We start from the raw sequence: 11,244 nt of genomic DNA on the forward strand, positions 1-11,244 counted from the left end.
TCATTTTTATATTTTTGAAATGGATATTCAATTACTTTGGTTTTAGAAAGAAGTCATATTCCGTAAGTTAGGAACACGACTCTTATAATTCCAAAAATAATGAACATTGCCTCGGTTTTAAAAATTTTCCTTTTTATACATCGTGCGAAGAAAACGAACATAACGCTTATAGTGATGTGCATTTAACTTATTCGAACATAATATTCAAATGGATAAATGCTTAAACATAATGTATGATATAGTGATAATGAAATAATTTAAAATGACTATGTAGGTAGAATGATAATAATAAGTAAATAAAGGAATACCATAATAATAGCATAATTATAATATTAATATTAATATTAATATTCATATTCATATTCATATTCATATTAGTAATAATAAATAAACGAAATAATTTAAGATAAAAAAAATGGAAGATGCATGATTAAAAAGGATAAATAGACATGACACGAAAGTGTCAAAAATAATAAGAGAAATAATAAAATAACAAGAACACACTAAAAATAAAAATAAAATAATAATGGCAATAATAAACAAAAAAAATGCACCAATAAATGCATGTATACAATCTAATTCTTAAATGTGTATAACAATAAAGACGTAATAAATAAATAAATAAATAGATAATAATAAAATAGTAATAATAATAAATGCACAAAAGAATAAAAGGAAAAAAAAAGAAATAAATACTATATAAAAGAAAATAAAAACAATTTTAAATATAAAAAGATGAAGGAATAATAAATAAATGGATAAAAGAATTAAAATAAAAAGTAAATAAGTGAATAATATATAAATAAATAAGTAAATGGGTAAATAAATGAATAAAGTAAAAGGAATAGTGAATAAATATATAAGTAAATAAGTAAATAGATGAATAAAAGAAAAATAAAAAAGGACTTATGTGTAACTTAAATGAAATTAAAGAGATAAATCAGGATAAAATAAATAATAAAGGGGCTAAAATGTGATGTGCGAAAAAGAGTAAGGACCAGCTGGGAAATTATTCCGAGACCCCCAAACGCACCGTTCCATGAGGGACCGAAATGAAACAAAATCAAAATCATAGGGTAAAAATTAAAAAAGAAAAAAGAAACGGGACTGGATTGAAAACCGCCTAAAAAGTGGAAGGACTAGGGTAACAATTATACCCTAGTCACAAAAACGCGCGGATCCTGTCAGGAAATCGGGTCGGGTTTTGTGTCGAATGAAACAGCTCCATTTCAGGTGTCCATCCCTTAAAATGGTCCAAGGACCAAAATGAAATAAAATGGCAAAATAAAAAATAAAAAAAGCAAGATATGACTAGATTGAAACAAGTCGCAAAGGCGGAAGGACCAAAGGCGCAAATAGACCACTTTACAAAAACACGCGGATCCCAGAAGATTCGGGTCGGGTAATTGAGTTGGCCCTAAAACGACATCGTTTTGGGGCGTTTAGGGCCTAGATGAAACGACACCGTTTCACCAAGCCTATTTAAATTTAAAAAATTTCAAAAAAAATTCATTTCAACCCCCTGTTTAAAAAAAACTGAAAACCCTTTGTTTTTTTTTTCTAAAATCGCCCTAGGGCCAGCCTTCAAGTCTGGCGAACCCTGCACGACGGCCACCCCCTTTTTTAACCCCAGGAACCCTATTTAAAGGCTAGTGCCTAAAATCAAAAAAAGAAAAGAAAATCCCAGCCTATCGTGTTCGTTGAACCCTCGGCAGATCCCTAATGGGTTCTGAGGTGTTCGAGACCAGAGGAGGTCCCTGACGATGGCGAAAGGTGGAACGACAGGTAAGAGAACCCTTCCCTTTTTTTTTATATGTTTATTATATCTTTTCAAACGAAAAAAATAAAAAGACTACCTTGTTTTCTTTTCGAAATCTTTTTATTTCTTTTCTATGTTTTTTTGTATCTAATTGCTTGCTTTTTTGTATTCAATTTCTCTGTCAAAAATACATAGAAATCGTGGCTTTTATAGTCGAATTACATTATCCTTTTTTACTATTTTTCTACTATTTCTAATATTTTTTGCTGCTGTCCTTCTCTTTTCTTTTGCAGGTGTCCCTGGCCGACGATGGGGAGAGGCGCTCTCGAGGCGTCAGACCTCGGGCGATGTTAGTGCTGACATGGCGAAGTGAAGGCAGAGGCGCACAGAAACCCTAGGGTTTTTGGCGTTTCTTAAAAGTTTAGGTTTTTGGGCCTATCAGGCTTTAGGTTATTGGATTTGTAATTTGGGTAGTGTATTGGGCCAGATATTTTTTTGTAATTGGACTTTGGACTTTATTATTTATTTATTTCTTGTTTCTTATTTGGCCGGATAAATTGGCCCGTTACAATTATTATTTTCTAATCTAAAGCTTATGACAGTGGAGAGAAAATTAAATAAAATCTCAATTCAAATAGATATATATTTCAATAATTACTAATCAAGAGATAATCTTTGGCATCCGAGACCCAATGCTCCAAATCAAGGAAGCATCCGAGAACCGAGCCCTTGTTTTGAAAGCTATTGAAAATTATGAGTTGGCTAATCCCAATTTCTGAAACCCTACTCTCATGGCATTTGGATGATGTTTCATGTTTTGTCTTACCCAAAAACTGTGTTGGATTGTGTAATAATTGATCTGTCTCTTTGGATTTTATCATTTCTTTTTTCTTTGTAATAAGAGTCTTTTGAGTTTTTTCAAGAATATATACTTGAAAGTAATGTTTTATGGTTCACGACAGTAACACAGTTATTATTCAACAAAAATAGGCAATGATTGGTTGAATTAACAATTGAGTGAGTCATGTTTTGTTGACACTAACCTGGAAAATCAAATGGAAATACCGAAACAAGAAAAATATTGGTATGTTTACTTAATTTTATATCAACTATGTTAAAGTATATCTGTTTAATTATTTATATTTGAATTTATTATTTACACGCTTTATTATTGGTGTCAAACCTTACATTAAGGAAACTATGTTAGGTGTTAAATTAAAATAATGATACAAATATAATTTTATATTATTATAAGAAATTAGTTTATAATAATGATATAAAACCTTATATTAAGGAAACCATGTTTGGTGTTATTAGATTAAAATAATGATAGAAATATAAGTTTTATATTAATAAAATTTTCTATATAAAAAGTTAATTTATAATAACTATATTTTTATATATAATTTTAGGATGAAACCATAACAGTATTATTACTACGAAGTTTAGCAGAAATTGGAAGCCAATTACTTTGAAGATATAAGAAAAAAAAGAAGAGAAAAATCATTATATTGTCAAATGTAAATGGAAATACTTATCTAAGTAATTATTAAGCTCAATTAAGATTAATTTTATGGCATGTACATAGGTGATTATATATATGTGCGACATTTTGTGAATGGATGATATTGGTTTAAACTTCAGTTAAAGTTGATTTGGGAGATTAATGTATACTTTACATAAATGCATGTTTTTGCTATATGATAAGCCCTGTATGGAAGTCATTATAAATGACTATTTTGAATATGAAAATTAATGTTGTGTATATATATGTGTATGTTTTAGTAAGGTGACAAACCATTATATTACTAAGACGAATGTGAAATGACATGGTTAAGTGTTGGTTGGGACGGTTTAAACGCATGTGAAGTAAGTTAAATAAAAGTAAGTTGTTTTGGTTTGATTTGGTGTCTACTTGTGGCATATTGGTTTGAACGATGTGGGATTGGTTAATTGCATTGTTTTTTGGATGAATTTTGGTCAGTTTTGTGAATGTATGGATGTGCAATTATGCACAGAATATGTTAATGGTATAGTTGGTGTGAAATAGCTACCAAATGATTTGATTTTCACCAAAAACAGGGTTTTTGTCCCGACAACCACATTTACTCGTTGCAACGTCGGATGGATAGTATGTGACGTCGGGTGATTTGACGTCGTGACGTCAGTCCTAAATTTTTAAAAATTTAAAAATTTGCCATATTTCATGTTCGGGTCAACAAAAGAGCTTTCGTAAACTCGATTAAGAATTGAATTTAATTATATATCATAATATTTGAGTATTTATGACATGATTGATCAGTTAAAAGGATTTATTGATGATATAATTGATCTAAAATTTTGAATATGTTGCAAATTAGTCCTTATTCAATTCCGGGTTGATTCTAGAGCATATGTAGGCTCGTATAAGACCCAAGAAAGGTTGTATTCGGTGATTATGAACTGAATTGACTATGGTTGTATGATTTATGTGTTATTTGAATATTAATTGCCCGTATTTACTCCGGTAATGGCTGTAGCATCCCGTAACTCGGATCCGGCGACCAGGTTAGATGAGGGGTGTTACACCTATCTTGAGCATCAATAGACTCGAGTTATATCGGAGCATCAATCTTGAACTTCTCCTATTTTTTCGGGTCATTCAAATCAGACACAATAGTTTTTGAATCCCCTGCTTCAAACTAGGCATCCCTTGCACTGGATGGTTTGAAGCACTGGCATTGGCAAATTGTTGCCTTGCAATCGTGAGAGGGCCCCGTGGGTATACCCCTCGTGGCACATGAGGTGGGTAAATCCTGGCGGGTATATTGGATCCTCGATATCATTTGTATAGTGTGGGTATCCTCTTGTGTTAAGATTTTCAGCAAGTCCTTTGCCATTAATCAGTTCCTTATCATCTGTATCATCAGAGTCATCTCATCTCTTGACTCCTCCCTTTGCTCCCTCATTTCCTGTTAAGATTTGGCTAATTGTTCTTTCAATTCCTTTTATGCCTTTTCTAACTTCTCTATCTGGGCTGTTTGTTCGTTTTCCATAATTCTACTCTTTGTCGTATGTTGTACTAATGATGAATCTGTTGATTACCACTTGATTCTAGAAACAACTGTTGGTAAATCTCGCCACGACCATTAATTAGGGATCAAAACAATGTGATGATGAGAAAATGCATGTCATGTTCATGAGTGAACGTTTTTGAATGAAAGGCTAAAAGGATGGAAACATAGATGATAATGTAAGCATAGCCAAATAAATGCATGAATGCAAAAAGTGTCGTTGAGACACGATCAGGTTAAAATTAACCGTTTTGCTGCAACATATTTTACTCCCAGAAAACTAACAAACAAACACTGAAAATTATTATGTTGCTCTAACTTTTCATTATTCTTGAAGTACCTGTATATGGTACTTGAAAATTATTGTGTTGCTCTAACTTTTCATTATTCTTGAAGTACCTGTATATGGTACTTGTGTTATCCGGACATCAGTGGGGGATATGATATTCATAAGACTCTAAATATATGAAACATAATAAAATTGAAGATAACTGCGCTAGATACATGCCCATGTCCGGAAATCTGTCTAATTTAGAATAATATATTGATTACAATGTCAAAATAAAAGCTGCAACAATAATGTAATAGTCCAAGCACTTGCATCCAAGGTTTTGATTGCTTAAAATATTAGTCTATTTAGAGTTTTTTTCCTTCCAATCTTCTTCAGAGTTCCAATAATATTGCTCTCAAGATTCAATAATTTGTCCATCCATGATAAGCTTGATTGAAGATATAAGTAAGATAAGTACACAAACCAGAATCAATTAAAAAAATATTACTAAAGTACAAAATTTCACTAAATGGCGAAACATCCCATAAAATATAAAGAAATCACCCAAGATTTCTAAGGGCCTAAAAGTCACAACAGCTAAATCTTGAAGTTGACACTATAAATACTTCCCTTATATATCAGATATGTACATCAGCAAAGATAAAAAAAATTCACTGCAAAGTAGTAATCAAATCCCAAATCACTAGAAATCATGGGAGTTCTAACTTATGAATCTGAGGTTATTACAGCAATCCCACCAGCCAAGATGTTTAAGGCTTGCATCCTTGATGGTGACAATCTCATTCCCAAGATTCTTGCTCAGGCTTTTAAGAGCATTGAGTACATTGAAGGCAATGGTGAGCCTGGTAGCATCAAGAAGGTCACCTTTGGAGAAGGTTACTTCATTTATGTAACTTTATACTTTGAATCATATATATAATATTATATTAATTTGAAGGAAAAAGGGTGAAAACTGTGTGTTTTTCTTCATACAGGAAGCCAATTAAAATACATGAAGCAGAAGGTCGAAGCAGTAGACAAAGAAAATTGTGTACATTTACAGTGTGATTGAAGGCGATGCGTTGATGAACAAGCTTGAAAAAATCACTTACGAGACAAAGCTAGAAGCCTTTCCCGATGGGGGATCCGTATGTAAGACTACTAGTAAGTATCACACCATTGGTGACTTTGAGCTCAAGGAAGAGGGAATCAAGGCTGGCAAAGAAAAGGCGTCGGGAATATTCAAGGCCATTGAAGCTTACCTACTGGCGAATCCCGATGCCTACTAAATGTCCTAGTTCTATGACAGGATCCACTTCTTGTTTTCAGTTTATATTGCTAATAAGAGTTCATAGTTTGCCCTGGTTACCAGGAAGCTTGAACTGTAATGTGAGGCCTGTAATAAACAAAAGTGCATGCAATGTATTCAATAAAATTTGTTGTATGAGATATCCATTGAGAATAAAGAATTCATTATCTTCCATCTTTGAAGATTTATTAATTATATATTGAAGTTGAGCATAGCAAACTTGAGTTTCAGAAGAATCGAAATTAATTATAAAACTCCATTCATACATCAGAAAACTTTGAGGATGGGCTACAATATAATGGGATATTTTCATTAGTGGCGGGGATTTGCAAGGATATAAGCGTCAACAGCCTTGAGTATTTGCAAGGCTTTTTCTTTGCCAGCCTTGAGTCCTTCTTCTGTGATCCCAAAATCACCAATGGTGTAATACTTACAGCTGATCTTAGAAATGGATCCACCTGCCGATGATGGCTCCAACTTGGTTTCATATGTGATTTTCTCCAGTTTGTTCATAAAAACATTCCCTTCAATCACACTGTAGCTGTACACGAGTTCATCTTTGTCTGATGCTTCCACCTTTTCCACCATATAATGACTGGCTGCCTACATGTTGATAAAGACATAATTTTCACCAACTTAACAGTATATACGACTCCAAGTTATATAAATGAACTAACCTTCTTCAAAGGTAATTTTCTTGATGCTACCAGGCTCACCATTGCCTTCAATGTAGTCAATACTCTTAAAAGCTTGATCAGGAACAACCTTGGGAATACGGTTCTCTCCATCAAGGATGCAAGCCTTAAACATCTTGGCTGGTGGGATTTCTGTAATAACCTCATATTGGTAAGTGAAAATGCCCATGATTGGAAATTATCAAAATACAAAGGGAAACTGTTGAAAATGGCCAACCATGCTACTGTTATGTTTTTGTTAAAGTGCATGCTACCATGATGATTTTGTTGAGTGCATACAGCTTGTATGCATACTACAGCAACTGTATGCATGTTGCAGCAACATATTTTCTGTTTTAGTTGCAATGTAATTTAGTTTAGTTGAAAATGTACTTAGTTGTTGTTGTTTTGATGGGATGATTGAGCTGATAAGTCAACTTATTCATGTGTACAAGCAATGTTTTAATAGTCCCAATGCTGGTTAGCGGGATTAGTTGAATATTTGGTGATGTATTTTGATTATAAATGTGCTGTTTTCATATTGAATAAGCAAGCATATTAGTTGTGTAAAGCAGATTGCTTCCTTGCTGCACGTTTGTGAGCAAGTAAATTGTTCTTTGTTTCTTCTTCCTTTGTTCTCTGTCTTGTTCTCTTCTTATGTTGCTGTTAAAACCCCAACTGTTGAAAGTGGCGAACCATGCTGTTGTTATGTTTTTGTTAAAGTGCATGCAGGCTATTTGCATGTTGCAGCTCTTGTGCATGCTGCATTAACAAGTTTTTTTGTTTGGTTACATTGTAATTAAACTTAGTTGAAAATGAACAAGCTGATAAAAGCTTGAAGTGTTTAGGTAGTTGAATGCCTTGTTTATGTGCACAAGCAATGTTTTACAAGTTACTAGGCTACTTAGTGGTAGTAGACAGTATTTAATGATGTATTTGGTTATAAATGTATTGTTCTTTCTAGTTGAATGAATGAGCAAAATGAGCTATCAGCCATAAGCTCCCTTGCTGCACGATTGTGAGCAAGTAAAAATATTTCATGCATCTTGCTTCCTTGTTGTTGGTGTTCTGACAGAAAAAAAGGAGAAAAAGCAAAGAAACAGATGCATAGAAATTTTGAACAAAATTGAAATCCTGAAACATTGATTTCTATTATCATTTCATTAAGATAAAAGAAACATATAAGTTACATGACGGTTTCCTAACGCATCACTGCTCCCACTAATTGATTGACTAAAACATAGCTTAAATTACACACAAAATGCAGCTGACATGTAACACCCCTTACCCATATTCGACACTAGAATAGGGTACGAGGCATTACCAGAACACATACACTTGTAAACGTATTGAACCGAGTTATAAAATTCCATTAATTATTAAAAATTTCAAATTATTAACATGCTTTTATAATTCTTCACAATATAAATAATGCAACATTTCCTACCAACCACAATCGAGCTTCCGATAATCATCTCACTGCATCTAATAATTGTACATATTACCAATAATAATTCAATTTCAATAATAAAACACAAATCTATATAATATTCATCATCAAATAACATTCACTTTAATTAAAATTATACAGAATATAGTTCATACAAACTTACCAGGCTAAATTGCAGAAATACCAAAATTTAGGGACATTTTGGTAATTTTCTATTTTCTCGAATTTCCACCCAATCTTGATCTAAATTAATATTTCATTCAATTTACTAATTTAAATAATAAAACAATTCATTTCATGCAATTTGGTCACTTTTTGACATTTTTACAAATTTACCTTTAAAGTTTCACATTTGTTCAATTTAGTCCCTGAACCTAATACCTGTAAATTGGTCATTTTTAATGAAAACTCATGCTAGTTGAATAATCATATATGTTCCTTCTCCTCCTCTCCATTCCACATCCTTAATGTATATAACATGCTTGTGTCACGGGCCAAAGTGCAAAGCCCGTGACCATGCCACAAGAAGCGCCCCATAGAGGTCTATCGATTAGATGGGGGACATTTAGCCCACAAGAACTGGCCCGATTCAGAGAGCTACTAAAGAAGCCTATCAGATTGAAGCCTGGTTGGCCCAATGATGAAGACATGGCAACTTAGGCAATTTTGGTAACTAATCTTAGAAGATATAAGAGAATCATATCTTGTAAGATTAGATTAGATATGATATGGCAAATATTGTAAATCCCTAAAATCAAGGGATATAGTGAATCTCGTCCATCGATATACATGTATCTTGACCGTCGGTTTAGGGGGAGCTCAACTATAAATAGAGAGCCTCCCCCTCACTTGTAATCATCCATTGCAACTTGAATTCTTAAGAGTAATAGAATTCTTGAGCATTTACTCAAACACTTTGTGTGCATTCTTTCTTTGGCTTTCTGTTGTTTTCTAGTGGCTTCTTTTGGCACAAACACTTCCGCTATACAAATTGGTGCCTTGGAGGAGTTCTTTAAAAGAATCCTCACTTTTGGGTGTTAAGGCTGACTTGGGTGAGTTTGGACGAACGGATTGCGAGACACTTGTAGGTAACATTAGCTATAATTTCACCATTTACTTATATATTCATTCAAAGTTGTCCACTTGAGTCATAGTCACTAAATTATTTATATCTTGAGCTACAGAACTCCAAATTAATATACGTTAATTTTATCTGAAACTAGAGTCACATATCTTCTTACCATAAAATTTTCAGAATTTTTTGTTTAGCGAATAAGTACAGTTTATTCTTTAAAGTCATCCCTATTTTGCTGTCTGACAGTTCCGACCCTTCTTCACTAAAAATTAATTATCTCCTCGTACAGAATTTTAATGATGTTACCGTTATTTTCTATTGAAAATAGACTCATTAATTATTTAAAAATATAAATTTAACCCTCTAATTATTTTTCTCCAATTTTTTATGATTTTCCAAAGTCAGTACAGGGGAACCCAAAATCGTTCTGACCTTATCTCACAAAACCTATTATATTTCATAATTTACAATTCCATTACTTACACCATTTCTTCTATGAGAAACTAGACTCAATAATATTTACTTTCATATTTTTTTCATCCTCTAATTCCATTTATACGATTTTTGATAGATTTTCAAAGTCAGACTACTGCTGTTGTCTCAAAACTGTTTTAGTGTAAAATGTTGATAACTAAATTTATAACACTTTCCTTTCCTTTCTCTTCAATATTTTCCAACACTTTCTCTTATTTCCCTTTACTAACATAACAAGAATATAGAACCTTATATAATGAAACTCTACCTTAACATTAATTTCCTACTTTTTCAATAATATCAAACTCAAAAGTATATAAAAATCTTGATGTCACTACACCAAAACAGGTTTTTAGCGGTGTTTTTTTAGGTAGCGCCACAAAAAATGCCGATGATGTTAATGGAGCTAACGTTTGTGGCGTTTATAGAAATAAACACCCTTAAAGGTAATGTTCTTTAGCGGCGCTTTTCCCACAAACGCCGCTAAAGGCCATGTTCTTTAGTGGCACTTTTCCCGCAAACGCTGCTAAAGGCCATGTTCTTTAGCGGCGCTTTTCCCACAAACGCCGTTAAAGGTCATGTACTTTAGCGGTGCTTTTCCCACAAACGCCGCTATTGTTTGGTGGCCTTTAGCGGCACTTTTTTTAAAAACGCCACTAATTTTGGGATTTTTGTGAAATTTAATTTTTCATATTTTCAGCCATCCTGTAGCAACAAATCAAAAGCAACCCAATCTAAACCAGCCAAAAGCAATAAATCTATATAATATTTTAAATTAAACGAATAAAATAATATTAATATCAATAAATAAAATATAATTCATATTATTTTTACAAAAATGTTAAAAGTTAAAATGATAAAAATATTTATACAACACACTATGACGGCGGAAGTTGCGATTGCTGAAACATCTTCACCATATTCGTATTTTCTTCTAGGCATTTTATCTGCAATACACATAAAAGAGTTGAAAAGTTAGTAACTAATTACAACAATAACAGCACATATAAAGTAGTTGAAATAAAACAACACATATAAAATAGTTGAAAAGTTATGTATTATGTATGTTATTAATTATTGTATTTAATTTGTAAGTTATGGAATGATATATTTTACAATGATTAATTTATGTAAATAATATGAGTTATTAAGTTATGCATATATATATAAGTTATTAAG

General features: G+C 32.4%; 1 protein-coding gene and 1 pseudogene across 1 annotated transcript; one reads left to right on the top strand and one right to left on the bottom strand.

Annotated features, from left to right (window-relative positions):
- Window positions 1-5,795: 5,795 nt before the first annotated feature.
- Window positions 5,796-6,372, top strand: LOC107908132 (major allergen Pru ar 1-like; annotated as a pseudogene).
- A 332-nt stretch (window positions 6,373-6,704) lies between these two features.
- On the bottom strand, window positions 6,705-7,256 carry LOC107907659 (major strawberry allergen Fra a 1.05-like). Its single transcript, XM_041088273.1, has 2 exons — window positions 7,070-7,256; window positions 6,705-6,991 (listed from the first exon to the last, which is right to left on the bottom strand). The coding sequence occupies exons 1-2, from the start codon at window positions 7,254-7,256 to the stop codon at window positions 6,705-6,707; spliced, it is 474 nt and encodes a 157-aa protein (XP_040944207.1).
- Between the last annotated feature and the right edge of the window lie 3,988 nt (window positions 7,257-11,244).

This window comes from Gossypium hirsutum, chromosome D02 (assembly GCF_007990345.1).
Source record: "Gossypium hirsutum isolate 1008001.06 chromosome D02, Gossypium_hirsutum_v2.1, whole genome shotgun sequence".
Taxonomy (NCBI): Eukaryota; Viridiplantae; Streptophyta; class Magnoliopsida; order Malvales; family Malvaceae; genus Gossypium; species Gossypium hirsutum.